Source organism: Drosophila pseudoobscura, chromosome 2 (genome assembly GCF_009870125.1).
Source record: "Drosophila pseudoobscura strain MV-25-SWS-2005 chromosome 2, UCI_Dpse_MV25, whole genome shotgun sequence".
Lineage (NCBI taxonomy): Eukaryota > Metazoa > Arthropoda > Insecta > Diptera > Drosophilidae > Drosophila > Drosophila pseudoobscura.
In genome coordinates, this window is record NC_046679.1 from 847,657 (window position 1) to 874,080 (window position 26,424).

General features: G+C 49.6%; 11 protein-coding genes across 16 annotated transcripts; 5 read left to right on the forward strand and 6 right to left on the reverse strand.

The window, feature by feature from the left end:
* Nlp (Nucleoplasmin) lies at nucleotides 1–4,986 on the reverse strand. Its single transcript, XM_001357593.5, has 3 exons — nucleotides 4,833–4,986; nucleotides 4,433–4,566; nucleotides 1–806 (listed from the first exon to the last, which is right to left on the reverse strand). The coding sequence occupies exons 1-3, from the start codon at nucleotides 4,852–4,854 to the stop codon at nucleotides 492–494; spliced, it is 471 nt and encodes a 156-aa protein (XP_001357630.2). The 5' UTR covers nucleotides 4,855–4,986; the 3' UTR covers nucleotides 1–491.
* LOC4800262 (sodium-independent sulfate anion transporter) lies at nucleotides 835–4,157 on the forward strand. 2 transcript variants are annotated; one of them, XM_001357594.4, is made up of 7 exons: nucleotides 838–1,418; nucleotides 2,012–2,655; nucleotides 2,726–3,038; nucleotides 3,089–3,391; nucleotides 3,449–3,594; nucleotides 3,661–3,831; nucleotides 3,897–4,157. In XM_001357594.4, exons 1-7 carry the CDS (start codon nucleotides 1,403–1,405, stop codon nucleotides 4,101–4,103), a joined length of 1,800 nt encoding a protein of 599 aa, XP_001357631.4. In that variant the 5' UTR covers nucleotides 838–1,402; the 3' UTR covers nucleotides 4,104–4,157. The 2 variants fall into 2 exon arrangements, with proteins under 2 accessions (XP_015038742.2, XP_001357631.4); XM_015183256.2 differs by having other exon boundaries at nucleotides 835–2,655.
* A 356-nt stretch (nucleotides 4,987–5,342) lies between the features above and the next one.
* Nph (Nucleophosmin) lies at nucleotides 5,343–6,310 on the forward strand. Its single transcript, XM_001357592.5, has 4 exons — nucleotides 5,343–5,502; nucleotides 5,652–5,797; nucleotides 5,866–6,033; nucleotides 6,103–6,310. Exons 1-4 carry the CDS (start codon nucleotides 5,481–5,483, stop codon nucleotides 6,238–6,240), a joined length of 474 nt encoding a protein of 157 aa, XP_001357629.2. The 5' UTR covers nucleotides 5,343–5,480; the 3' UTR covers nucleotides 6,241–6,310.
* A 68-nt stretch (nucleotides 6,311–6,378) lies between these two features.
* Tace (ADAM 17-like protease Tace) lies at nucleotides 6,379–9,678 on the reverse strand. 4 transcript variants are annotated; one of them, XM_002136892.4, is made up of 10 exons: nucleotides 9,537–9,678; nucleotides 9,231–9,470; nucleotides 8,727–9,163; nucleotides 8,464–8,658; nucleotides 8,103–8,241; nucleotides 7,694–7,929; nucleotides 7,060–7,623; nucleotides 6,885–6,990; nucleotides 6,641–6,803; nucleotides 6,379–6,562 (listed from the first exon to the last, which is right to left on the reverse strand). In XM_002136892.4, exons 1-10 carry the CDS (start codon nucleotides 9,643–9,645, stop codon nucleotides 6,520–6,522), a joined length of 2,232 nt encoding a protein of 743 aa, XP_002136928.3. In that variant the 5' UTR covers nucleotides 9,646–9,678; the 3' UTR covers nucleotides 6,379–6,519. The 4 variants fall into 4 exon arrangements, 2 of the variants coding, with proteins under 2 accessions (XP_002136928.3, XP_015038846.2); XR_004468978.1 differs by lacking the exons at nucleotides 6,379–6,562; nucleotides 6,641–6,803; nucleotides 6,885–6,990 and having other exon boundaries at nucleotides 7,483–7,623; nucleotides 7,694–7,993; XR_004468979.1 differs by lacking the exons at nucleotides 6,379–6,562; nucleotides 6,641–6,803; nucleotides 6,885–6,990; nucleotides 8,103–8,241 and having other exon boundaries at nucleotides 7,483–7,623; nucleotides 7,694–8,000.
* LOC6896713 (uncharacterized) lies at nucleotides 9,060–10,341 on the reverse strand. The gene is made up of 5 exons (XM_002136891.3): nucleotides 10,003–10,341; nucleotides 9,761–9,928; nucleotides 9,537–9,688; nucleotides 9,231–9,470; nucleotides 9,060–9,163 (listed from the first exon to the last, which is right to left on the reverse strand). Exons 1-2 carry the CDS (start codon nucleotides 10,308–10,310, stop codon nucleotides 9,805–9,807), a joined length of 432 nt encoding a protein of 143 aa, XP_002136927.2. The 5' UTR covers nucleotides 10,311–10,341; the 3' UTR covers nucleotides 9,060–9,163; nucleotides 9,231–9,470; nucleotides 9,537–9,688; nucleotides 9,761–9,804.
* Nucleotides 10,342–10,412: 71 nt separating this feature from the next.
* LOC4800265 (uncharacterized) lies at nucleotides 10,413–12,413 on the reverse strand. Its single transcript, XM_001357591.4, has 2 exons — nucleotides 11,920–12,413; nucleotides 10,413–11,804 (listed from the first exon to the last, which is right to left on the reverse strand). Exon 2 carries the CDS (start codon nucleotides 11,729–11,731, stop codon nucleotides 10,643–10,645), a length of 1,089 nt encoding a protein of 362 aa, XP_001357628.2. The 5' UTR covers nucleotides 11,732–11,804; nucleotides 11,920–12,413; the 3' UTR covers nucleotides 10,413–10,642.
* Nucleotides 11,841–13,103, forward strand: LOC4800266 (coiled-coil domain-containing protein 12). The gene is made up of 4 exons (XM_001357590.4): nucleotides 11,841–11,864; nucleotides 12,385–12,402; nucleotides 12,465–12,610; nucleotides 12,676–13,103. The coding sequence occupies exons 1-4, from the start codon at nucleotides 11,841–11,843 to the stop codon at nucleotides 13,025–13,027; spliced, it is 540 nt and encodes a 179-aa protein (XP_001357627.2). The 3' UTR covers nucleotides 13,028–13,103.
* Sas-6 (Spindle assembly abnormal 6) lies at nucleotides 13,025–14,715 on the reverse strand. Its single transcript, XM_001357589.4, has 3 exons — nucleotides 14,465–14,715; nucleotides 13,236–14,403; nucleotides 13,025–13,177 (listed from the first exon to the last, which is right to left on the reverse strand). The coding sequence occupies exons 1-3, from the start codon at nucleotides 14,630–14,632 to the stop codon at nucleotides 13,116–13,118; spliced, it is 1,398 nt and encodes a 465-aa protein (XP_001357626.2). The 5' UTR covers nucleotides 14,633–14,715; the 3' UTR covers nucleotides 13,025–13,115.
* Nucleotides 14,716–14,747: 32 nt separating this feature from the next.
* On the forward strand, nucleotides 14,748–16,523 carry LOC6896712 (hyphally regulated cell wall protein 1). Its single transcript, XM_033379270.1, has 5 exons — nucleotides 14,748–14,843; nucleotides 14,913–15,207; nucleotides 15,272–15,863; nucleotides 15,927–16,151; nucleotides 16,210–16,523. The coding sequence occupies exons 1-5, from the start codon at nucleotides 14,838–14,840 to the stop codon at nucleotides 16,262–16,264; spliced, it is 1,173 nt and encodes a 390-aa protein (XP_033235161.1). The 5' UTR covers nucleotides 14,748–14,837; the 3' UTR covers nucleotides 16,265–16,523.
* Nucleotides 16,524–16,628: 105 nt separating this feature from the next.
* Acph-1 (Acid phosphatase 1) lies at nucleotides 16,629–18,540 on the forward strand. 2 transcript variants are annotated; one of them, XM_002136889.4, is made up of 4 exons: nucleotides 16,629–16,781; nucleotides 16,895–17,114; nucleotides 17,213–17,311; nucleotides 17,372–18,540. In XM_002136889.4, exons 2-4 carry the CDS (start codon nucleotides 16,932–16,934, stop codon nucleotides 18,428–18,430), a joined length of 1,341 nt encoding a protein of 446 aa, XP_002136925.2. In that variant the 5' UTR covers nucleotides 16,629–16,781; nucleotides 16,895–16,931; the 3' UTR covers nucleotides 18,431–18,540. The 2 variants fall into 2 exon arrangements, with proteins under 2 accessions (XP_002136925.2, XP_015038824.2); XM_015183338.2 differs by having other exon boundaries at nucleotides 16,645–17,114.
* A 382-nt stretch (nucleotides 18,541–18,922) lies between these two features.
* On the reverse strand, nucleotides 18,923–26,049 carry LOC4800305 (protein artichoke). The gene is made up of 7 exons (XM_015183255.2): nucleotides 25,324–26,049; nucleotides 23,783–23,927; nucleotides 23,398–23,557; nucleotides 22,969–23,332; nucleotides 22,620–22,909; nucleotides 22,415–22,561; nucleotides 18,923–22,356 (listed from the first exon to the last, which is right to left on the reverse strand). Exons 2-7 carry the CDS (start codon nucleotides 23,920–23,922, stop codon nucleotides 19,231–19,233), a joined length of 4,227 nt encoding a protein of 1,408 aa, XP_015038741.2. The 5' UTR covers nucleotides 23,923–23,927; nucleotides 25,324–26,049; the 3' UTR covers nucleotides 18,923–19,230.
* Between the last annotated feature and the right edge of the window lie 375 nt (nucleotides 26,050–26,424).

Sequence of the window (26,424 nt, forward strand, 5' to 3'; positions counted from 1 at the left end):
TTTCATTTAAATACCGACGACAGTTTAATTTCATACCACATCTATGAAGTAGGGGAAGGAGGAGGTTTCCGTGTTAGTTTTAAGGTGTTTAGTTTAGTGTTTAGTTATATACAGTACAAGTCTGTGTCTTCGGTTCGGTTAGTGAGTTATGCTTCTGGGGAGTGCCTGTCCGGGCGCTGTTTAAGGACCTTTCCGCTTAAGATTACACGAGACGAGCACACAACGTTTTGTCTTTGAACTGAATGTAAATGTAAAGTTAAGGATAAGTGGTTAAAAGTTTTTGTTTAGGTTTAGGTGAGGGCGCTGTTCTCGTTTAAAAGTTCAAAAGGAACTAAATTGTATTCTCAGTATGTATCGTATCGTATCGTATAGTATTGTAAAATAGGGCCTAAAACACTTTGTTGCTTGTTAAATCTACACGTGAAGAATAGCTTAAACCATCATCGATGGATGGTTGACGATTTACGATGATTTTAGATTTGCTTTCCGGTTTACTTCTTCTTGTTGTTCTTGGCGTTTTTATCGCCGGCAGCGGCTGCGGCGTTCTGCTCGATCTTGGCCCGCTTCTTTGGGTGCTCGTCCTCCTCGTCCTCGGCCACATCGTCCTCCTCGTCCTCCTCCTCCATGTCGACCACCTCGACGTCGTCCTTGATGTTGTGGCCGTGAATGTACACGGGTCCACTGCCCTTGATCAGCTTGAACGTGACCTTGGACTCGTAGAACTCCACATCTGGATTGACGGCGCGCGTCTCGCCAGCCTTCAAGACGGCAATCGGAATTTGCACAGAGTCCTTCACTGTGTTGACCTGCGTAAGAGAATGGAGTCGTATTCGTTTGATTATGCTGATGGAACAGATAGATAGACGGATAGATACAAGCTTCAAGTGGCTCAGAGACAGTTGCTGCCTTTGCAGACTACATTTCTAATTTCTTATTCGAACAGCACTCGACACGATACGCGCCGTCCCCCCTTCGGAGCCACCATGGAGCCACACATCTGTGGTCGCTGGCTTTATCGCTTCTCTAATCATTGTCAGTCGACCCGCCGTCGAGCGCCTTCCCCAAAACCGTACCGTACCCTACGTCCCATGATAACCGTCTCTCGTCTCTGCTGGTCTGCTGCTCTGCTGGGGCTATGCCCCGCATTCAGCCATAGTTTTTGCGCTTGACCATTCGCTGGCCCACGCTTGTGCGGAACGGTTCGGTTCAGTTTGGCCCCTACACCCCACTTACAAGAAATTTATCAACTGCACTCTCACTTGAGTGCCAATAAATAAATACCTGGCGGCCCTCCTCCTCTGACCGAAACTAACAAGTGGCCGCTAATTAAAATCATCTAGCGAAACGTGTAAAATATAACTCAAAGCCACGACACTCCCCCTTGCGAGTCCAGATTGTCAGCATGCGCGATAATGAAGGTACGTACTACGTCGAGAGCACACATTTAGCAGTGAAAGTAGATCCCTAGCCTGCCATCTCTAGAATGGGATACCATTCTGTCCTCCAGGCTACATGTGCCAGCCGCCCTCAAGGTAGAGCTTCGGCCTAGCCTGCCTATCAGATCAAAGGAGAATAAACGCCTTTCCCCACATTTTCATATCCATCATCGCGAGGGGATCATAATATCATAGAAAGGAATTCCCAATTAAAAGCGAAACAGGAGGACTAGTTTGCCCGGCGACAGAATAATCCAGTGTGTGCTTTCGAACGCTGATAGACAGGCGCGCTTCCTCTTGGCTAAAGTTGTCCATCAAGCTGTCCCCAGCACAAATCACAAGACAACGGAATGGTGCGAAATGGCCGAAGGAATTCATTAGCGCACTTCAGGCCGCAGAAGATCAGGCCCGGCGATTATGGGTGTGACTGCGATTAGGAATCTCTGTACTTTTTCCCCAATCAAGCAATGACGCAGACACCATGACATCAAGACCACGACGGACCCCACACAGACGCAGAGACAGGCACAGGCCTATGTTGTATCTATTTGATTGGTCTACAAATGTGCTTCCAGAACCTGATCTCTATCGGGAGCGCCTGCCGAATGTGTGCGAGGCCGTGGGCACAAAGGCCCGTAGCTGCTGCAGCATGAGGAGCGTCCACCGCTTTCTGCCCGTCACAGATTGGCTGCCGAAGTACCAGCTGAACTTTCTTCCGATGGACATTGTGGCGGGTCTGACGGTGGGCCTCACGGCTGTGCCGCAGGCCATAGCCTATGGGGTGGTGGCCGATCTGCCCCCCGCCTACGGCCTCTACTCGGCTTTCATGGGCGGCTTCGTCTACATATTGCTGGGCACCTGCAAGGACATCACAGTGGGACCCACGGCGATCATGGCCCTAATGGTGCGGCCCTATGTGAACGGCAATCCGGACAATGCGGTCCTTCTCTGCTTCCTGTCTGGCTGCATTATCCTTTTGCTGGGTCTGCTCAATCTGGGCGTGCTCATGCGCTTCATTTCGGTGCCGGTGACCACGGGATTCACGATGGCCGCCGCCATCACCATCGCCAGCGGGCAGATCAACAATCTGTTTGGCATATCAAGCAGCTCCACGGGGTTTCTCGACGCATGGATACACTTCTTCGGCCACATCAAGGAAACGCGCCGCAACGATGTCATTCTGGGATGCTGCACATTGCTTTTGTTGCTGCTCATGCGGGTAAGATCCGAAAGAGATTCCAACCCCGCCCCACCCCACTCAAGCTGTAATTCGGGATTTATCCTTGCAGAAAGTCAAAGACTTGCCCTGTGGCTACCGCAGTCTCTTGAAGTATCTGTCGCTCTCACGCAATGCCGTGGCCGTGTTCGTGGGCATCCTTCTCTGCTACCTGCTGAGCCGCGGCTCCGGGTCACTGCCGTTCCTCGTGAGCGGCAGCATCACATCGGGCCTGCCCCCATTCCGGCCGCCGCCATTCCACACGCAAGATCCAGCTTCCGGAGAGCCCATTACCTTCGGAGGCATGGTCTCGAACGTTGGCTCTGCCCTGGTGTCCATTCCCCTGCTGTCCATACTGGAGAGCGTTGCAGTGGCAAAGGCTTTCTGTGAGTACTGCTACTGGCGTCGTTTCAAGCGTTACTGATTGCTCTTTTAGCCAAGGGAAAGATCGTGAATGCCTCGCAGGAGATGATTGCTCTGGGCATGAGCAACGTGCTCAGCAGCTTCTTCCTGTCGATGCCCATCACGGGCTCCTTCACGCGGTCAGCCATTAACAACGCCAGCGGCGTGAAGACCCCACTGGGTGGCGCCGTCACAGGCGCCCTTGTCCTCATGACCCTCGCCTTTCTCACCTCCACGTTCGCCTACATCCCCAAGGCTACGCTGGCGGCCATCATTATAGCAGCCATGCTCTTTATGGTGGAATACGAGACCATAGCGGAGATCTGGCGAGCCAAGAGTGAGTAGGACCGGACTCCTTAGGAGTGCCTTGAATGTTACTTCTAATCTTTTGTAGAGCGCGATATGCTGCCCTTCCTGGTCACCGTCCTGTGCTGTGTGTTTTGGACGCTGGAGTATGGCATGGTAGTGGGCATCCTTTTCAATGCACTCTTCCTCCTGTACAAGAGCATGAAGCCGCAATTCCATTTGGAGACCCAAAAGGTATGACCAGATCAACCGGAACTTAAATATGCCACGAGCTTGCACTTCCTTCCTTCTCTGTGGCAGTACAACGGCATGGAGCTAAGCCTGGCCGATCTAAAGGGAAGCGTTGACTACTCGGCGGCGGAATATCTCAAGACTGCCATTTTATCCCACGTGACGGGTCGGCAGGGAGCCATCACGTTGGTTGTCATCAAGGGAGACGAGATCGGTTCGATTGATACCACCGTAGCGCTGGTAAGTAATGCCGTCCATCCAGTCCAGTCACCTCACCACTCCACTAACCCACTGCGACTCTACAGAACCTCATTTCGCTGCGGGAAGACCTTGCGCTGCTCGACTGCAATCTCATTTGCTGGAACTGGAGCGTACCGGCAGCGGGGGTGCTTTGCAGGATGGACAGCTCGACGCGTCAGATGCTAAAGTTCTCAAAGAGCTTCCCAGAACTAATGGAATCACTCGAAAAAGAATCCGATTCAACGGTAAAGATATCCCAGATAGATGATTGAATACACAAGTCAATAAATGTGTGATAATCCTCTTTAAAGTCCCATATCAGTGTCTGCGTCTGTGTTTTTATTTGCATTTGTATCTGCGTACAGTTACTTATTAGTCGGGTGGATGTAGATGGAGGGGGGAGAGCATTCGGTGCAGATGTACAGACAAAAATTACCCTAACCCATGCCCTTGTCCATGAGAATAGAGAAACCGGTCCTTGCCCCGGCATAAAACACGGCAAAAAAAGGGGGGAAGAAGCAGAAGCAGAACCAAAAGGCAGACGGGTCGGCAGACAGACGCATGCGGCGCGCGCATACACACAGAATTTATGCACACTCACCTCCACCACGTTGAACTCATTATCCTTGGCTTCCGCGCCGAGCAGAATCTGTTTGATCACCAGCTTCTGGCCTCGTGCGTAGTCCTCGTCCACATCCCACGTCACGCTATTGCTTTCGGCGGTCAAAGTAACACCTGAAAATTAGATCATTGGTTCTTAGTACCCGCTTATGTTTAACAAGGGGGAGCACATGTATGTATCTGCTGTGGGTTTGTATGTACGCCCTGTACTATATGTGCACAGACACAGTAATTAGTCAGCGGCAACCTTGAACAAAAACACCGGCAAGCGGCGTCTGCAGCAGGCATTGCCCTTTCACACATGCACAACTCGAACCTCAAGACGCCTATTGCAGCTGCACTAGGATTAAATTGAACTCGGATAGGTCTATTATATTTACCATAGAAGGATTCTTCAGCCATTGCAGTTATTTGGTTGATATTAATTTAAAAGAATCGAGCGTCGAACACGTGTTGAGCAAAAAATTTGCAAAATGGTAGCTAGAAGTGCAAGACGACTGATAACATCGGGGGTGGTAGTAGTGTTGGTCACTATCGATGTTTCTCCACTTATCGGCATGCTTTAGCCGAATCATTGTTGGGTACAGTCTGGAGATTCCAGAAATTTATTATAATACAATTTGTTTATTTAAACAATCAGGACTTCGATCTACATCACGGATTGGTCAACGACGTCCCAAAATGAGATTTCTACGTGATTTTTCATGAAAACCAGGGATGGAAGCAAATCATCGGCAAGATGTCATACAGAAGAGAAAGGTTTTAACAGGCTGATAAAAGTATTTCACATATTAATAATTTATACAGAGGCGAAACACGTTAGAACTGTATGTATTTAGAATAAATATTTCCATTTTCATCAAGTTCACGTGAATATCGATTAAATGCTCTCGTCAGTTTTTGAAGGTTTGCCAACCCTAGTCAACGCTTCAATATCATCATCACCGCCATCATTACGGGCACGTGTAAGAGTACAAAAAATTTCTTTCAATAATTGACTGTACAACCGTGTGATACAAGAACTACAAATGGAGTCCGAATCTTTTTATGGTAAGTAGCTACATTTTCGTGCGCATTGGCGTATCCAAATGTAAACAGCGTGGAAACAGAAACAGAATGGCGCTGCCTAGTGCCGGCCGACCGGCTAAAAGAAAAATTTGTTACATTTTTTTGCTTGTGGTTTATTTTCCATTCTCCAGGTGTTACACTCAGCGAGAAAGACCCAATCGCACAGTTCGATGTACCCGATATTCCAGAGGAGTACGTCGTCCACTCACACAAATTGATAATAAAACAGATCTCCCTTGGATCCGAAGCGAAGACGGGGGAATTTAATGTTGTACAGGTACAGTATAGCATTTAGCATGGCTGTTGATGAGCAAGGCCAAGATAATAGTTGATTCGCAATTGCAGGCGGAGACAAACGTGAACGATGATGGTGAGAAAAAGACTGTGAAGATTCCGATAGCAGTTCTGAAGGTCGGTGAAACGCGCAGCCTGAGACCAAATGTGGAGTTCCCAAATGGATCAGTCACTTTCAAACTGGTGCAGGGCACTGGGCCGGTCTATGTCTGCGGCAAGGTATGGAATATTGACTTGTGAATACTCTCTTTTCCGGTTCGTGGTTCTCATTTGTTGTACTTTTTCCAGGCCGAGATGAACTTTGGCGAGTTCGACGACGGGCAGATGTATGAGGAGTACTCCGACGACGAAGAGGACAGCGATGGGGACTTCGACGAGGACGCTGTGCCGCAGACAAACGGCAAGAGCAAAATTACAAAGAAGTAAAGTAATAATAAACTATCGAGTAAGCTAAAGAAATGATACAAAAGAAAATAAAACAAAACAGAAAAGAAAAGAAAACGCATAAATATTTTTCAAAAGGATTGGACTCAAATAAATCGAAACGCTCCTCGGGCGTGTGTGTGGTGGTTGGTCTATAGTATATGGAATTTTATTCATTGTTTTATGTTATGTTCAAATATGTCGCTTAATACAAAAGAATTGTGGCAGTTTTGAGAAGAATGCTCACGGAAGATAAAAAAATGGCCGCCACCGGGATTTGTGCTAGTTACAGGCTCGCGCCACAGAGATCTTCTGGCGCGGCACGCTGAAACGAAATCACGAGAGAGAGAGAGGAATCCATGAATTTGGGGGCGATTCAGCTCTAGCGGATCTATATCCATACCGTATGTGTATGACACGACGCCTCTCATCGCTGGGATGTATGAGATCCAGTTTCTGGCTCCACTCGATGAGCTTCATTTCGTGGCGGAGCTTCTTCCGATCGAAGTATGAAATGACACAGCTGATGGGTATCCAAAAGACTGAGGTGACCAGCACAACGGCCACTGAAAAGCGCAAAGGGAGTGCCATTAGCCATTTGCCACTAACCGTCAGCCACTAGCTTACTAGGTTAGGAGGCTACTTACTGACAATGTTGTCCTTGAGAAATCGCAGGGTTTTGGCAACATTGATCTCCTCGATGATGTCCCAAAAGCGCTCGACCACATCCTGTATGGTCTTCTCGCATACGCCCTGCACAAATACAAATACAAATACAAACTCAAGTACAAATGACGGATAAACATGGTGGAGTGGATTCACCTTATTGCAGAATCCAGTTATGCAGGGCGTGCCATCGGGCAGCACATCGGGCGGTTCCACCGGAAAGCATGTCTCATTGATGCTCATGCGGCAGCAGCGCTTGCAGGCATCCACAATGATATCACACATACAGCTCTGCAGGCCCTGCGTCTCGCAATAGGGCACGCACTTGCCGTTGCGGCACTGTCCCCGCTCCTGGCAGATGGTGCCATCTGCCATGGCCGGCGACTTGGGGCACTCGGCATGGGCGCCCGTACACCGCGCCTCCTGCTCGCAGGTGGCGTACTGCGCCTCCCGGCACTTCATGCCCGAGGCCATGAACTGGCAGTTCTGGCAGCAGGGCGAGTTCTTGTCGCTGCACATGGCGCCCTGGTTGCGACGGAGCTTGCAGTTCTTGTCGCAGCACGAGTCATTGTCCTCGGTGCCCAGCAGCCCCGCATCGCACTGCTCGTCGCCCTCCACGCGCAAATTTCCGCAGAATGACTCCTCCGGCTCTGAGAAGCAGCGACCAGACTTGGCCTGCAACACTTTGCGTATGGACCGAAGCGAGCAGGGTGAGAATTTCTAAAGGAAATCCAGAATACCATAAGCCTGCCAGAGCATACAATTATTTTGAAACCCGATCCGATCCTACCTTGTTATTCACGTCGTAGCCGCTGACCGAGTAGGTGTACATGAGAAAGCTGCCGCCCTGCGAGGCGCTGGGCGAGCACTCCGGTATGTCTGGGTCATGCTCGGAGCCCCAGTTGTGTCCGAACTCATGGGCCGTGACCAGATCGGCCTCGCGTGTGATCACCCGCTGGCCGTAGTGGTTGCGCGAGCTGCTCAGGCCCGAGTTTAGATACAGCGTGTATCCATTCTTGAAATATTCTTGGGGGCGGACAGAGGGAGGACAGTATTAGTTTCTGTTGCTGGACATTCGGCTGATTAAATGCTAAAAACTTGAACGAAACCAAAGAAAAACAAATAGAACGCAAGTGTGTAAGCCAAATGATAATGACGAAACGAAACGAGTATTGATTGTATCTGGGATTAGCAACAACCTGGAGTGCAAATGCCGCCAACGGAGTTGCGACGCGGGGAGCCAACGTAAGCCAAACCTAAAATGCCGCCTTCGAATTTCAGATCGGTAAAGAGATGAGCTAAGCAAAAGTCTTTGTGGCTGTACTCCCGGGAGAAGACCTACTCCCGGGGCAGATACAGATACAGACACCGATACAGACACAGGTTAGCAGTCACAGAGGGATTAGAGTAAGAGAGAGTCCAAGAACAAGAGTTATATGAGAGATAATGAGGCACAAACAAGTACAAAAGTACACAGCTACACGACACAATTGATTAAACACGATTCGATTCGATTCGACTCGATTCGACTTTGGCCTTGCTTCGGCCGACACTACTCACCTCCAGCAGATTGCGCACATCCCACTTCTCCCGAATCATGTTGTAGTGGGCCTCCCCGCCCCGCAGCCGCGTTGGCTCCGAGTGCACCACAATCTTCTTGATCACGAAGCCCATGCCCTTGAATCCCTCCTGATCGGAGCGGTCCTGCCACACCGTGTCGTTATAGATTTTGTGCACGCGATCTATAAGACTGATCTGTAAGGGGAATTAAATGATAATGATATTAATTGTGCTCTTTGAGACTATGAATGCCAACAGCTTACCAAGTAGTTTATGGTTGTCTTTGTGTTGCCTCCACCCATCTCCTGGAAGAACCGATAGTCGGCCACTAGCAGCAACGGGCAGCGGGTCTTGGTGGGCGTGTACTCGTACTGATCCGACTGGCGCTTCTCGCGCGAATGTATCTCATTGTCCAGAGCGTCGTCATCCTTGTCTTTGCCCTCCAGCTCCAGACCCTCCTTGATGTATCCACAAGTCTTTGGGGTGCCGCCTTGCTCGTTTTTATGCAGCTTCACATCGGACGATTTGTATGCCACCATAGTGTCCTTTTTGGAGGCAGGCAAGTGGCGCCACGAGGGCTCAATGTGATACGTTTCGTCCGGCAAGTGGATGGACATGGTCATGGTACCGTCCTCGATGTGGGCGCGCACCGAAGACTCTAGCTCGCCAAATACCCTACCCGTGTAAAAGCTGTCGTGATCTGTAAGGAAGCAGCCTCGGTTAGTGGCGACCTGTCCGTGCGAGTGGGGGAATCGATGGACATTTACCCATATGGACCACCGTCTCGTTGCCATCGGCATCCACGGCATAGGCGCGAAATTTGCTGTGGAGGACCTCGCGATGGGGATGTAAAATCAGTCGAAAGTTTTTGCCCAGTGTCGTGAACTCCACCTCCTTAATGGTGTTGAATGGATTTTTGCTATGTTTAATACCTCTCTTGACCACCCTATGCAAAACATCGTCCTTGTGAAACAGCTCGTAGTGGCGCAGCGTCCTTTGCAAGGCAACTGAAACAACAGATACACCAGAACTCAGTCACGAAACTCAGCGAGGGAAAGCCAGTTTATGCTCACCGCAGTTTTCTATTAAAAGGCAGGCGAAAAAAACATAGATTATCGTAAAGCCACAGCAACTAATGCATTTTGTAAACATTTTTCGCCCGCAATTGATATTTTTCTGCATTATTGATTTTTCGGGTCCCCAGCTTCAGCTGTTGTCTCCATCCCTGCCAATTCGATAGGTTTTCCATCAGCTGGCTCCGATAACACAAATACAGAAAAGAAAAGGTTTACTGTACCTTGTACCTATGCCTGTACTATTCAAATTTGACTATAAGACTTCCTACTTTCTCTTGATTTTTGTGGCATGATGTTGGCGTGGATCTGCCAAGACGGGTATGGGCGCCAGCTTATTGTCGACCCCATAAAATTGGCCATTCAACGTCTTCCTTCTGGGCTTGGGCATTCTGTATAAGATTGAAGCGTACAGTTGACCCCCCATGCTACACTAGTAGACTACTTTTAATTTACGACTTATTACCTGTTAACGTTTGATCCATAGGTGGCAATGGTTACGTAATTCTGTGGAACGTTGTCTAGGAACTTCGTATACCGACAGCGCAGGTATTGGCTAAGGCGACACGAAAGACTTGTCTTCAAATGCTCCAATTGATACTCGAATCTGGGCAAGATCGTCCAATCTTTGCACGGGAGATGAAGAAAGTTCCGGGGTCCCTTTGCCTCGTAAATGTCTTGCTTCTGCACTTCCGGCTTGAACTCTTTAATGAGTTGATCAATGTCGAATTTGACTGGCAGATTTGTAAACGGATCGCAGATAGAATTGGCCATCGTGTGCAGTATAGGATTTCTTAAACAAACTCAAAATTTAACTGAAACTTAAAACAAAAATACGAAAAGGAACCTGCCTACTGGACTACTGTACAATTGATATTCCACTAAATTGTATATTTGGCTTATGTATTTAAACTGTTACATATTTCTGTGTGTGTGTTAGTGTTAAATGTACAAATTCAAATGGAAATTGAAGTAAGGTGACGGGGAGAGAAGGGACAATCTTTGAATCTTTAATCTTTAAATGTAGTTCTAAAAGTGTAGTTAAAAGCTCTCGCTCTAGTTCTAGCTCTAGCTAAGATAATATTAATTAATTTGCAGCTGTTTATTTATTTCTGGAACTCGGCCATATTTGCTTCGAAAATTACCGTGTTGATCTTGTGTTTGAGGGCGATGAGGTTCTCCCGATTGGTGATGGCACGCAACTCATTTGCCACATACTCGCCGTACGTGGAGAACTCATCGCGCGGCGGTAAGCTCACGAGCGACGGTGAGGCGGGGCTGGAGAGGGATGAATTGGCCGCCTTGGTCGTGCTCCCTGCGGTGCTGACTTTTGGAAGTCTGATGTTAACCACAGGATTACCATTATGCGTTGCGTCCGAAATAGTGGCGTTGTGCGAAGTGTTGCTGGCATCGTAGTAGAGACGCTTGGCTGGGGGCGGATGCAGGTGATGCTCGTCATAGTAGCCGCCCTCTGCGTCTGGCACTGCAGTGGTGTCGCGCCTGGGTATCTTTATAATGCGACCGGAAAGGACGTGCACCGCGTTACTGGTTATGGCGGCAGAGCTCTGCGTTGGAGTCGACTGATAGTGGAGCTCTCCGTTTTCATTGGCCTGAAAGCTGACCGCCTCCACAGGATCATGCATGTCCATTAGCGACTGCTGATGATGACCCTCGAGCGCTTCGTGATCCTCCTCCTGGATGACATGGCTGACATACCGCACATTTATCTCTTTGCCCAATTTCGGCTTGACTTCCATTTCCTCTTGCTCCGACTCCTCAATGATGTCCTCATCGACATCTTTGGTCGTCTCCTCAATGAGCTTCTCCAGCGCGTTAGACCGAGTGCTGCGCTCGTCCGATTGCATATCGCTCTTCAAACTCAAACGGCCCTTAGAGGATCGACAGGCGTAGGGGGAACTGAGAAAGGCGAGATTTTTGAATCCAAACCACTTTGAGTTGTATGGCTCCTTCCGTTTCATGCGATTTATTTCTCTGTGATATTGAGTCCGCAGGGTGTGGAACTTCTTCTCCAACTCGTTTGTGGGTATGTTCCCGCCAAGAGCCTGACCGACTTCGTTCAAGAGACGCTGCTTGACATCTTTCTTGCGATATTCGTCACATGTCATGTCCCACAGGCCACGACGACACCGGTATTCGACGATGAGCTGCAATGTCTTCTCCCTGGTCCACTCCATTTTTAGCACAGCTGCTGCCGGGCAAAACGATGTCACTAGTCGCCGAGGCAGAACAATGGGCTCCCTGTGCTCCCTTTGATCGAGACAAGAAAACACACATTTATTAGCTATGTACATGCAAATACAGCGGCAGGTTTTTAATAGCCACAGCCACAGCCACAGCCACAGCCGCAGAATCAAAGAGTTACCTAAAAGCAGCGCGTTAGCGTCTCAAATTGGTGTGCGCACTGGCAGCACTAGCTCTGGGCAATTTATTTTGGTTACTCCAAAACAGTTGTGGCAGCTGCAAACACAATTTGTTGTGGGCATCCGTCGTTGCTGCTTGTTTATTTGCTCGCATCCACGTATCTCCGTTGAACCGTAGGCGTGTGGTTCGCCTTAGCACTGTAGCGAGTCGAAAGGCAGCGCGGCAGGATCAATTAACAATATTTTATCCCTTATTTGTTTAATTCAGACAAAAACTATACGCAAGGCAAGCTCCCCTCTCCTCTGGTAAACGTAAACGCAATGCTATGTATACATGTACAGTCTTATCGATACATCGATATGGCGGAAAAAACGCGGAATTAGTGCCAGTGTTCAAAAACGCGATAATGCTATGTGCAAATGCGAAGATAACAAATAACAAAATAGATTTATTGCAGATGAAATAGAGTTTGTCCTACAGACTAGTGAGTTTTGAAGCTGAAGTGGGATCCACAGAAAATCTGTATCGTTTGGTTTTTCTTTAAAGATACAGACTTTGGCACCTATGGACAATAACAACGTGGGCAGGCTTACGGAAGAGTCGCTAAAGCGGAAGGAGCGATTGCAGAAACTGCGGGAACAAGTCCAAAACAAAGACACAGATTCATCCGAACTAAATGAAAAGTTGCCCAAGTAATTATCGTATATATGGCCATACATGGGACCATTGTTTAAAGGAAAACTTGTAACATTTGCAGGCCAGTTTTCCGCAGTTACAAACCACAAAATGAAAACACCATCGGGGAAGTTCTCTTGCAGGAGCCAACGGGGAACATTGAGTCCGCCGTTGAAACGCAGCTGAATTTATTGCAGCAGCCTATGGTAATCGACGAGATAGACATAAGCAACTTGGCCCCACGGAAGCCGGACTGGGACCTTAAGCGCGATGCCAGCAAAAAGTTGGATCGCCTAGAGCGCCGCACACAGAAGGCCATTGCCGAGCTCATTCGCGAGAGGCTGAAGATGAACCAGATCGAGGATATCAGTCAGGCTGTTAACGTGGCTGCAGCTCAGGCCGGCGGCACTAGTGTCGAGGACGAGTACGACTAGAGCCAAACAATACAACTAAATTTTATTAAAAACCTATCAAGAATGAGAATAAATTAACGATAAGTAACGCTAAGCATATTAATGATTCCTAGCGGCGGTTCTCCTTTCCGCTACACGTTGATGATAAACGTTCCTTCAGTGTGAGTATCTCTGTAAATAGTAGGAGAATGATTACGGAACAAACGGTGTAACTTTCAAGATCACTTACGTTTTGAGTACTTTTTCTCCAGGGTGTTGGCAAACTGTCGCATGGATTGCAGTTGCTGTGGGATTTCCTCGCGTAGCTCTTTGATTGTTGCACGCGCTTGCCGAATCTCATTCTCGCGTAGAGACAACAATGTTTCCTTTTCCTTAATGGCCTTTTCCTGCTGGAGAGCCACCTCTGTGCGCCAGCCTATGGTTTTTTTGTGGCCAAGGATCTCCTGGTTTTGCTTAAGGATTATCTGATTGGCCTTGGCAATCTCCTCGGATGCTATTTCCAGCGCTTGCCGCTTGGTGTGCAAAATCTTCTTCTCCGCTTCCAGCTCAGCGGCAATGTTGGCCTTTTCCTTATTTCCCTGCTGAATGTGTTCCTGCAGTTCAACGGTGTGCTGCTTGAGGTCTTCGATTTTGTACTCCAATTTGCGCTCGTGCTTCTTGGCACTGATTGTTTCGGCATGGAGCTTATCGTTTTGCTCTTTTAGGCTGCACATGCGGGACTTGCAGCTGGATAGCTCATCACTTAATGCTTTGTTGCGCTTGTCGGCCTGTTCTAGGGCTATCTGTGTGTCGGATCTATCAGCGATTGCCTTCTCCAACTGTGTCTGGATGCTGGAGATCGATCTGCGATTGCGTTCCAACTCGTTGCTGCGCTGCTCGTTCACCTTGGCCACTTTCTCCTGCATTTGGAGCAGCTCAGCAGCGTGTTTCTCCTCCAGTCTGTGCGTATTCTCAGCCAATGCCTCTCTTAGTTTTTTGTTTTCCGCCCCCACTCTGTCCATGTGCGCCTGCTGGGAATTTAATTCTAGCTGTGCCTGCTGAACGCTCTGCTCCAGCAAAAAGCATTTCTTGTGGGAGGCATCTAGCATGATATTTATGTAGTAAAGGACCGTGTTTAAGGGTGCAGATCGGCAGGGCAAACACAGGTGTATGAGGTTCTTAAACGATCTTATTTCCACAAACTGCAGCTGGAAGTCGGAGCCGTTTGGATCCCGAGAGGCCAGGTGCAGCTCCAATTTACCCAACTGGCAGTCTTTAAGCATGCGCACCACATTGTCCATGAACCCGGCGAAGGTCACATTCAGGGATTGATCCTGCTTCAGCTCGTGAAAGGATGTACTGTCCACAGTCGTAATATACATGTGACGCTGATCAGTTTTCTCGGCTAATCGGAGTTGCTGAAAATATGAATCTTTAAAATCTGGGACGCCTGTTCGAAATGGAATCCACTACGCTCACCATCATCTCCTTGAAGTCAATTTTTTCAGCGTACAGTAAACAAGCCTTTTTGGCGCGCATCATGTCGTGCGAGAAGCAGACCAGCATTTCCACGCTCGGCATAATGGTCACTACGCTCTTGCTGTAATCCATATTTTCGAAACTGTCCCCATTGCCTGGCGTCCACATTTCAGTTGGAAAGTTAAAAACATAAATATTGAAATTATAAACAAAAGCGGGGCTGATAGTCGACTATCGCCCACATCGATATGTTGGTTTTTGCTCGTTCGATAACACTGGGATTCTCTAGAATTTACAAGATGCCCATCTCTATATTAATAAAAGAAAAACGCGAAAACACATAGAGAAAAGAAAAGAAAATAAATACATACATATGTCTGTACGTAAGAGCTGAAGATGTGGTCAGAATCGGTAAATTATAAAAAAGGTTGTTTTATCCACACTGCAGACTGCGAAAGTCTTCGTTGGCAGCCTGCCGTCTGGCTGCAAACCGGACGAGCTCAGACGCCTCTTTTCAAACTATGGAGCTGTCGTTGAGGCAGATGTTATGAATCGATGTGGATTCGTACATTTAGAGACTTCCGACATGGCCGATGCAGCCATAGCGGCCCTCAATGGAACACTGTTCAAAGGAGTTTCAATTGTGGTTGAAGCAGGCAGGCCAAAAGAAAGAAGCAGAAATGGAGCCGGCAGTCGTGTCCCGCCAAGTGTCGGTGGTGGCTCGGGACGCAGATCCTTGGAAGGTAAGCATCCCAGTCGTACCGATGTATGTATATTATTTTCAAATTTAAAGTATCTTTCGCACAGGTCAAGGAGCTGCATCCAACAACAGGCGCGATGGTGGTGGGAGCGGAGGTGGTAGATATGGCAATGAAGGTGGATTCAACTCGAGTGGCAATCAGTTTGGGCCCATAAGGAATGAGACAAATTTTAGACAGCAGCGGAATGCACCATACAGCAAGGGACCACCACCCCAGCAGACTTCGAACGAGTCCTCTCAAGGATATAGGAACAAATTCAGTGTGGGAAGCAATGGAGGGGCTAGTAGCGGTGGTAGAAACGGTGATGGTGGTCGCTTTGGCAGCAACCGGTTTCAACACAGGGATAATAATGACGGGCCGGGATCTAGCAATGCCAATAGAGGAGCTCCCCAAGGGCCCCTTGGCCCCAGGAGGAACATCAAAAATAGTCCGTCTAGTAACAATGACTTTCTTGCTGGAAGCTCTAGCTTTAACAATCCGAGGGGGGGCACAGGTGTGGGTCCAGCGCATAGTGTAAGGCAAGATCGTCGTGGTTTCGCCTTGCCAGTGGAGCAACAGCAAATGACCTTCGGTGTACAGCAAAATCGCTTTCGCAATGGCAGCAGCACTGGCAATCGCAATAGTTCAGGAGTGAACGGGTAGGCCTGCAAGGAGTCAAAAGAGTCCCCTTAACTATGTTTTTAATTATATTTTACTCCAAGTGCTGATCCGCAAGGTAGACGTGGGAGCTACAATGACCGCGGTGGATTTAACGCTAGACGTGGTGCAGCCAACAATGAGCACAATAGACCACAGCGTCAAGGAGGCGACTCCAACAAGCCCGGAGGAGCAGATCGACACGATCACAGTGCATATCAAACAGAGTTTCCTCCGCTGGGAGGAAGGCAAGAAGGCGGCCGTGGGGGAGGGACAGTGCATCGAAACCGGTTGGTATGGCCATCATAATTAAATATTTCGTACTACATGGTGTATTCGCATCTACAGCTTCAACGGGCCCAGACCTGGACCAAATAACATGGGCGGAAATAGAAGATTTTGAAGAGCTGCAAAGTAATTAATACCGTTTGCAACCCATAGGCAACTCAAATGAATATTGTAATAGCCAAATTTTGTTTTCCATTGTCTCGTGCGCCTTCACCCGAATTACCCTTATTTAATTTAAGTTTCCTTTTTTCATTCACCCTGATGCAGTACTTTTAAGGCCACATCAACAGTATATGTATTTGTTATCTGTAGCTAAGATTGTTACAATATTTACTGCAATACTTAAATAATCATATAAATTATGTGCAACTAGATACGACGAGTCAATCCATACAATCACAAATAACAATTACTCTTGTTTTGAATTTGAACAGACGGCAGGGTTGTCAGGTTCTTCTTTTTTCGTAAACGCTTATCGTTATCGGTATCGACTTCCGTAAAGTTGCACTGGGTCTTCAAAAGAAAAAAGAAAACAAAGAAATATCGAAATGTCGATTGCCTATACCTCAATTAGTTGCAAGAGTATTTAAAACAAAACACAAGTTCCAAAAGCTGGTAGCACTGCGGTTGAGGTGAGCCCCCGCCCCGATTGTGTCCAACAGCCAAAACCGCCATCATCTGTTGGCTTAAATCGTAACCTCCATTCTATATGCACATATGTATGTATGTATATACTTTCCTGCAGTTGGAGTCGGACGCTTCTGACAAGCTTAGCATTGAAAATGTGGAATCAAATTCAACCTGTCTGCTGTGCCAAGGCCTTGGTAGTGATCGGCGTGATATGTGTGCTCTCATTTGGCATAGGAAATGCCGTCCACATCCCAGCATATGGTAGCAGCGAAGGTGCGACGCGGCCCCCCGACCAGTTGGCCACGCTGCCAGGCCAGTTAAAGTTTGCGCATGTGGTAAGTCTTATCGTGCGGTTGTTGGTGTTGCAATTCTGTTTTGTTTTATCATATTTATCCTATTTGATTCGCTTGAAAATCAAACGTATGCAACGTAGATATTTCGACACGGAGACCGAACGCCAGTGGACCCATATCCGACGGATCCCTGGAATAACATAAAGTTTTGGCCCACTGGTTGGGGCCAGTTAACCAATGTGAGTGTAGCCTCAAGGCCGAAAAACATGAAAATAATGTTGATGTTTTCTGTATTTCAGCGGGGAAAGGAACAGCACTACGAGCTGGGCAAATGGCTGCGAAATCGATACCAATCATTGTTGAGCTCCAGATATACGAACGAGGACATCTTTGTTCAGTCCACTGACGTAGATCGTGCCTTGATGAGTGCGCAATCAGCTCTTTCTGGACTGTACGAGCCTCAAGGCAATGATATATGGAATCCCCGCATAGATTGGCAGCCTATACCTGTGCACACCATTCCCGAAAAGGACGATTCCATACTGGCCATGAAGGCGTCATGTCCAGCCTACGATTATGAGTTGGCCACGCAGGAGGCCTCATCAGAGTTCCAGGCTCTGAACGAACGATACCGCGAGCTTTTCTTCTACTTGAGTCAAAATAGCGGACGCCTCGTCAAGTCCTTTATAGAGGCTCAGTACTTGAATAACACGTTGTTTATTGAGAAACTTTACAACATGACACTGCCCGTGTGGACGGAAAAGGTCTATGGCAGAGCGGACCTCACCTACGTGTCAAATTTTGCCTTCTCAATTGGCACGTACACGCGCAGTCTGGCGAGATTAAAGGCGGGCCCCTTGCTAAAGGATATCTTCGAGCGGTTTGACAAAAAATTCAACAGTCAATTGACGCCTGATCGTTCGGTGTGGATCTACAGTGCCCATGACACAACGATTGCCAATATTTTGAATTCCCTGAAACTATTTGAGTTGCACAGTCCCCCGTACGCCGCATGCATTATGCTGGAGATGCGCGTGGATGATAGCAACACTCCGTTGGTGTCTGTGTTCTATAAGAACACCACTGCGGAGCCTCTGCCCCTGGACATACCCGGCTGTGGCTTGTCTTGCCCACTGAAAACTCTAGTCAATCTCTACCAAGACGTTCTTCCAAAGAACTGGGAGAGTGAATGCAAGCGTTCAACTATGATGATGACCTATGAGGAGGCGAACTTGGGTGCGGCGACAGCTATACTCATATTCATCATTACCGTTCTTCTGTGCGCCAGTTATGGCCTGATGATCTACTACCGTCGCCGTAATTACCGTCTGTATACATCGTACTCTCCAATGGCATAACGACCCAAATCAAAGAATGCATGTTATTGTTTATCTCGGATTTAAAGGAGCGTTTCCTACTGCTCTCTTACCAATCCAATGTTTTTTCTGGTTCTCAAATCGTGTTGCTACTCAGTTATAATGTGCATTTAAACACAAAATTAGTCGATCATTAACTTTTTGTATTAAGGATTAAGGAATAACTGCTAGCTGATGGCTGATGGTTGATGCTATTGTTGTTATTTCGTGGAATAGTAGATGGAAAATGGAAAAAAAAGACAAAGACTGTGAAATGGCGATCTTGAAGTTGCATACATATATATATATATATACATATACATATACATACTTACAAATTTATACACATGTACATTTTTATAAAAGAAGTTATCTCTTGAATAAGAGATATTTACTGTATTATAAACCACGCTCAAAAACAAACTGAAATCTGCTTTTATTTGTGAACAAAACAGACGCGTTCCTCCGATTCAGAAGAGAAGAAAAGCTGCACTCTGTTGATTATACTACAATTTGTTTATTACGCCTCGCATTTGCCTGCGATTTGCCTGCGCTTAATTATGGTATGGTATGAGTATAGTATGGTTAAATATAGATACGATACAGTTAGGGTTACAGTTAGAATGTAGCATTAAGTCTATGTACAACGAAGGCTGAGAATGTAGAACCTGTTTTTGGGGCAGCCACTGCGATGCGGCTGACTGACTAACTGAGACTGAAATAGATGTAGATATAGATGGGGATGGGGATGGGGATGTGTGACTGGACTGTCTGTGGGGAAAGAAGTCAATTAAGAGTCAAGTTTATCTGTAGGCCTTGTCATCCGAGTATATGATATAGGGCTGGTGTTGATGTTGGTGCTGATGCTGCGTCAGGCTTTCTGCCCCATCGGCATTCCCAGGGACTCCCCCTCCCCCTCCCGCACCCGCTCCACTGAAGTATGACATGCGGGACATGGTTGAGTAGGCGGCGGCTGCAGCAGCCGCCTGTTGCTGCTGCTGTTGCTGTTGCTGCTGCTGCTGCTGGCGCTGAGTCAGATTCTGTGTGGACTGGTGAATGGAGGCCGCTTTGTGGGGCAGAGTGGCGTAGCTGGCCTGGTACGGCGGAACCGCGTAGAGAGCGGCACCAGCTGCATTCTTGTAGTTGTAGGCCGCGTTGTGGGCACCCATGTGCATGCCGGACGGAATGCCGATCATGGCCGTGCTCTGCTGGTACTCGGCGTTGCTCATGCGCAGCCGAATGATGCATATGATGATGATCAGGATGGCTATGAAAGCCACCACGCCACCGACGATGCCAATGATAAGCGTGTCGTCGTTGCTGATGATCGGCGACTGGGCCTTCATCAGCGGAGCCTTCGTCTTGATCTTCTTCAGGCTGGGCGGCTGGGTGGGCTCCAGGCTCCATATGATCAGGGGTTCCTCGGTCGTGGAGCTGCTCCGGGTCACCAGCTGGCTGGACGACTTGTGCAGAGGTGGCACTGTGATGGTGGGTCGGAATGTGGAGGAAGTCATGCGGCGGGCGTCGCAGGTCAGTTCATCGTCGCCCACTTCGATGAGCTTTCGGTTGGCGAGGAAGGCCGGCGCCTGGCAGGTCACATCGGGCATCCCCGAGTTGGGCAGCCAGCGCCGCAGAGCCCGGGCGTTGCAGTCGCACACGATGGGATTGCTGGCCAGACCCTGCAGCTGCAGACTGGCACGGCGATCCTCCAGAGCATTGAGGAACTGCGGCACCAGGACCGTAATCTGGGAGCCCTCAACGTTCAGGTTGAGCTGCGAGGAGCGCGGCACGGGGAAGAGCAGCGCCGGCGGCAGGGCACTGAGAGAGGTGTTCACCAGTTTGATCATCAGCTCGCTGCTCTTGAGGCCTGCCAGGGTGCCCGAGGATATGGACTTCAGACGCTCCCCGCGAATGCCGAGGCTGCTCAGGCGCGGATGCTTCAGGGGCTGGATCTGCTCGCTGCCTATGCTCGAGTCCTTCACCTCGATGTCCAGCGTCTCCAGGCCGGGCAGCAGCTCGAGGATGCCCTGCAGGTCGAGGTAGCCCAAGAGGGGCAGATCGTACGCCTCCAGATGGACCAGGTTCGGCAGCTGCTTGAAGGCGTTCTTCTCGATTCTGCTGCACTGCGGCAGGTGGCTCAGACGCAGCGATCGCAGCATCTCCAGCTGCCCAAAGTTGGCCTGCGAAATGATCTCAAAGCTGTTGTTGGACACGTCCAGCTCCTGGAGCACTTGCAGCTGAGGCCAGGCCTGCGAGAGCTCGTCCAGGGTCTGCAGCTGGTTGCCGGAAAGATCCAATGTCTCCAGCAGTGTGACTCGCTGGAACACATCCGGCTTCACGTGGCGCAGCTTGTTGTGCGAGAGGTTCAGGAACTGCAGGAAGGGAGTCTCCAGCAGCTCCAACTGCTCGATCCCTGTTCCGGCCAGACTCAGCTCGCGGACTGTCTTCGGCTCGTTGAGGACGTTGTGCACGGCCTGGACTGAGAGTGGGTTGAACGAGAGGTCGATGCGCTTGATGTTCACCATGATGCTGTCGTCCCCTGGCAGCTCCTTGATCCGATTGTGGCTCAGGTCGACCGAGGATACAAAGAAGAACTGCCGCTGCAGGGCATTGAGGGGAGCGTACTCGAAGCGGTTGTGGGCCAGGTTAATGTTTTCGAGCATCTGCAGCTTGGTGCGCTCAAAGACGCCGTCGGACAGCTCCGACAGGCGGTTGCCCTCAAGGTTGAGCTGCTCCAGACGCACCAGGCCTTCGAAGGTGCGCTCGCCGATGCGATCCAGGCTGTTGTAGGCCAGATCCAGGACCTGCAGCTGCGTGGAGTTGTGGAAGGCCATCTCGCTGACCATGTCCAGCTGGTTGTGGGCCACCAGCAGGACACGCAGACGCGGCAGACGGGCAAAGTCGAGCTCCTCGATCGTCTTCAGCTGGTTGTGCGACAGATCAATCTGCTCCAAGTACTGCAGCGAAGAGATCAGCTCCGCGGGGAAGAACGAGAACTTGTTGTGGGCCGCCCGGATCTCCCGCAGCCGGGGATGAATGCGGAAGGAGGAGGGGAACAGGTAGCTCAGCTGGTTGTTCGATATGTCCAGCTCTTCGATGCCGGTGCCCGTGTTGAAGTACTCGCCCTTGAAGGCCGACAGCTGGTTCCCCTGCAGATTCAGTCTCTTCAGCTTCATCACATTTACGAAGGCCCCCGTGCGGATGGACTCGATGCGGTTGTTGGACAGATCAATCGAGCTGATGTTCCACAGGTTCACGAAAGTCCCGTCCTGCAGCTCCTGCAGCTGATTGTCGTTGATGTGGATGTGCTTGAGGTCCTGCAGTCCAGCCAGCAGGTCGCCGCTCAACTGGCGGATGTTGCAGCGACTCAGATCGATGACCTGCAGGCGAGCGAGCGGCTTGAACAGAGCTCCCGTGAGGGCGGCCAAGTGGTTGCCACTTATGTTCAGGGACTGCAGATTCTCCAGCTCGTCAAAAATGCTGATCGGTATTTCTGTCAGACTGTTTCCACTCAGGTCGAGGGATCGCAGTTCTGGCAGCTCCCAGGGCGTCCCTCCGAGGCCTGTTAGCCGATTCTGCGACAGCTTCAGGGCCATCAGTGTGCCCTCCAGTCCAGCAAATGTGTCAGCATTGACGACCGCCAGGGAGTTGCCTGCAAGGTCCAGGGTGTGCAGGCTGCTGAACATCTGGAAGCTGCCGGGGGGCAGTTCCCGAATGACGTTCCTCGAAAGCGACAGGCTGGTGATGTCGCCCGCCTGAAGAGACCCCAAGATCTCCGCCGAGAGGGCGGCCACTCGATTGAAGTCCAGCTGGAGAGACGTGAGCTGGGGCAGGCGCCCCAGAGCGCTGCCCGGCACCAGTAGAATGTTGTTGTCCTTGATGATGAGGGTCTGGAGGCTCTCCAACCCCTCCAGGGCATCGTCTTCAATCTGTAATGGGAATATGTGCTCAACATGTGTCCATCTCAAACTCCGAAGAGGGTCCTACCGTTCTCAGGGAATTCAAGCTGAGATCCAGATACTTGAGAGCGTTCATGTCCTTGAAGGTACCAGGTGTAAGGCTGGTTATGCTGTTGCGGCTCATGTCCAAGGTCTCCAAGGTCCTCACCACCTGCATGTGGGTGTAGTCCAGTTGCTACGTGCGTGGAAGCCAGTCAGATGGTGTGGGTGGGACGGGAATCGTGTTAGCTTACCTGTAGCATGTTTGAGGAGACATTTAGGAACTTCAGGCCGGGTACTGCTGCCAGGGCCACGGTGGGAAACTGGCCGAAAAAGTTCTCGGACAGATCCAGCTTCTGCAGCGTCTGCAGCTTTTCAAAGACGTCGCTGTTCAGGTGGGTGATGCGGTTGCCTGCCAGCTTGATTTCCCGTATCCGCTGCAGGCCCTTGAAGGCCAGACTGTCGATGCTGCGAAGGATGTTGTGGCGCAGATCAATGATCTCCAGCTGCCGTTGGGCGTTGAAGGAGTCCGGCAGCAGCGCCCCTAAAGAGTAACCGTTAGTATAGAGTCCAGAGAGGATCTGCAACATATCCGTCTATTACCAATCAAATTCTGACGCAGGGACAGGTGACGCAGGCCACTGGGACCGTTCAGGGAGTTTGTGGGCACCGCCGTGAGGCTGTTGCGATCCACATAGAACTCCTTTAGGTCCGAACAGCCCTTCAGGAGACCCTCCTCGATCAGTTTGATCTTGTTGCCCGACAAGTCCAAGACCCTCAGGTTCTTCAGCACGTGCAACTCGGCCGTGGAGAAAATGGGATTGAGGTTGTCGCCCAGCAAATTGTTGGCCAGCCGCAGCTCGTTCAGGGAATCCTTGAGGCCATCAAAGGCCTTTTCGGGTATACGCCTGATCAGGTTGTTGGACAGATCCAGCTCCTCGATGGTCAACTTCAGCTGGCCAAATGCCTGTGAGAGATACGAGAGATACTCGTAATGTAAGAGTGCAACGTACTCCCAAGGTGCTTCCTTACCTGGGCTGGCAGAACCTGTTGGCCGCTGTAGCGTTGCGTATATGCCACAATGGGGGCTCCGTACGGCAGCTGTGGGGCATCGCCATGGAAGACAACGCGATCGCAGTCCATGGCCACGGCTCCGAGCTGCCCGGTCGCTGCAAACGGCACTACATTGCACCTGTAATTGTCGCCAGTCGATGGTCGATGGACGATGGTCGATGGACGATGGTCGATGGTCGGTGGTGATTAACAACAAACAAAGCCAGCGCGAATCAGCGACAGCTCGCAGCAATTTACTGATATTAAAATAATACGCGGTTTCCACAAACGGAAACTGACTGTCGCTGTCGTTGATTTCGCTATGGCTACGGCTACGGCTACGGGCATGGCTATTGCTACTCACCTGCATGGCAGACGCAGGGCGGGACTGAGCTCCGGACATGGCCGCCAGGCCTCGCTGCGGTGGGTCAAGTGGGAGAGACAACAAAGCAGCAAGAGGAGGAGCCGCCGCCCCTCGTTTGGCAGCTGTTTCCACGTTTTCATTTCGGCTGCAATTGGAATTGAAATTGGAATTGAATTGAAGAATGGAATTATGGTGTTTCTCCTGCGCTGGCAATTGGTGATGAGAGTGAAACTTGTTTCTGCTTGAGATCTGATCTGTTGGCCAGCAGCTGCCACACTCACACGACGATCGTATTTGGTCATTTCCTCTTTTATCCGAAAGCTAGAACATTTGATTTGCATACTGCGAGGGTTTTGGAACACACAGAAAACACTGAGAACAGAGAGAACATGAAGAACGTGGAGCCAAGGTCCAATCGAACGAAAGAATGCTAACATATAATCATAAAAGCTAATACCAGTCAGATACGGCCGCTGGCAGCGACATTTTTGGGGCATTTTTTGGCTCGGTGTAGAACCTTGAGACTGTCGTATCTGGAAACTGGCAGATATCTGTAATTGTTAGCATGATAATTGGCCACTCAATGGCCTATCTATTACTGGATTACTCGCATCCCCAATATGGCATCTACTTCTACTCGTGAAGCACTTTGTGAAGGCAGCGCATGCGCACGTCTTCGTCTTAGTCTTTGTCTTCGCCATGGTCTGGGTCTTCTTCTGTGGCTGGGGCTGTGGATTCTTCTTGTCTCCTTCTTGGTGTATCTTTCTCTTTATTCTAGATATCGCAGCTCTGGCAGTCCCGTTGCTTGAGAATGAGGGGGGACGGGACTAACACTCGAACTCGCACTCGCACTCGCGCTCGCGCTCGTAATCGTACGGTGGAGTGGATATTGTTGCGGGGCTCTGGTGTTGGCATGTCTCTGGCGCACTGACACTAAAAAAGCTTTTACGTATTTCTATTTGATTTGCATTATTCGTGGTGGTTCGGCGTTATTTGTGCTATTTACTCTGTGGTCCATGGGCAGTCGAGAAAGGCATTTTGGTCTGTGGTCTGTGCTGCGCCCAGTGTTTGCCCAGAGATCACAGAGATACACATATGTACCTATGCATACACGTATGCCTGTATGTAAATGTTAATGTATGTAAATTTATATTGTCCATAAAACGAACTGCGCGGAATTTCAAAATCTCCCCCCAAAAATGCCTTTATTTTTCACTTGTCTTGCATACGCGATGCGATTTATGCGATACGATGCGATGCGATGCGATGCGATGCGATGCGATTCGATTCGATATCGAAGACAGCTTCAAGGTCTTGTTGCTACATTGGGGACAGAGGACTGGGGATCGAATGGGATCCACTTCTTGTTTCACACACACACACACACACACACGCACACACACAAACACGTTATACGTATAAACGATCCAACGTTTTTGATGGGAAATATGTTAATCACACATCTATCTCTCGGGGTTTTTTCCCTCTTCTTGTAACCTGTTTCTTCATATTTTGATTTACACTTTTGACTCTTGGCTTACATTTTCTTTTTGTTTGGCTGCTGCTGCTGCTGCTGGTAAAATTGCACTTCTGCTGGGAAACTTTTGGGGCTGCTTGAATCTTTTGTTTGTCGCTCGGATTGCACAAGTCTCCGGATTCTCCGCGGCACAAGCCTTGTTTACATTTGTTTTTGGCCAGTTCCCTTTTGTTATTTTGTTATACACAAAAAGAAAGCGCTAACGCGGGCAGAATGTTTTCCCAGAGCAGGGAGATGGAAAAGCGTTACACCACAGAGACACACACTCCGGTACACACTGGCTCTGGCACTGCCTCTGCCTCTGGCTCTGGCACTGGCACTCACACGAGAATGGAGAACGGAGAATGCAGACAAACAACTAAACTTTTAGGTGCTGCTGGGAGGGAGGGCAATAATTAAGCCCGAGCTGCCACCACAGCGCCACAGCACAACCGCAAGTACTCGTAGCTCGTAGCTCGTACTCGCACTCGAACTAGCACTCGTACTCGCACTCGCACTCGCACTCGTTCCCGTAGATCGGTACAAGCTCCGTCTCTGCGCATGCGCAGCGGCGGTTACAGTTTCGCAGCTTATTGCGTTCTCCGCTGTCGGTCAGCGGTCGGAATCGGAATCGGCTTGGATCGCGGCTGGGATTTCTAGTACTTCCGCTCTCGGGTGTCTGGTGTCTGGTCTCTGGTCTCTGATCTAGGTGGTCCTCTCCATTTGAGCGCCGCAACACAACTGAAGCTGGCCAAAAGCCTAGCTGGGCTTTGCATCGGCTGCTGCTGCTGCTGCCTGCTGCCTGCTGGAGGAGAAACTGGTTTGGAGCTAAAAGGTACTAAAAACCATGGCCAAAACGGGCAAAGACTGGCACGTCGCGGAGATGCAGAGAGATGCTCTCTCAGAGACAGCAGCATTCGTGAATGAGTTTACATTGTCTGGGACTTTTGTTCGGGTAAAAGTTTTCGCTTTGCTGTTCTTCGCAGAAAGTTGTGCTGACTGCTCTCGGTGGCCCTTGTCTACCTGTTTCTGTTTCTGTTTCTTTTGATCGCCTGAGCTGATTGGCAAGTGCGCCAATTCAAGCTAATGGGGTTAAGCCTTCAGCAATAATGCCGTACAGATTGGA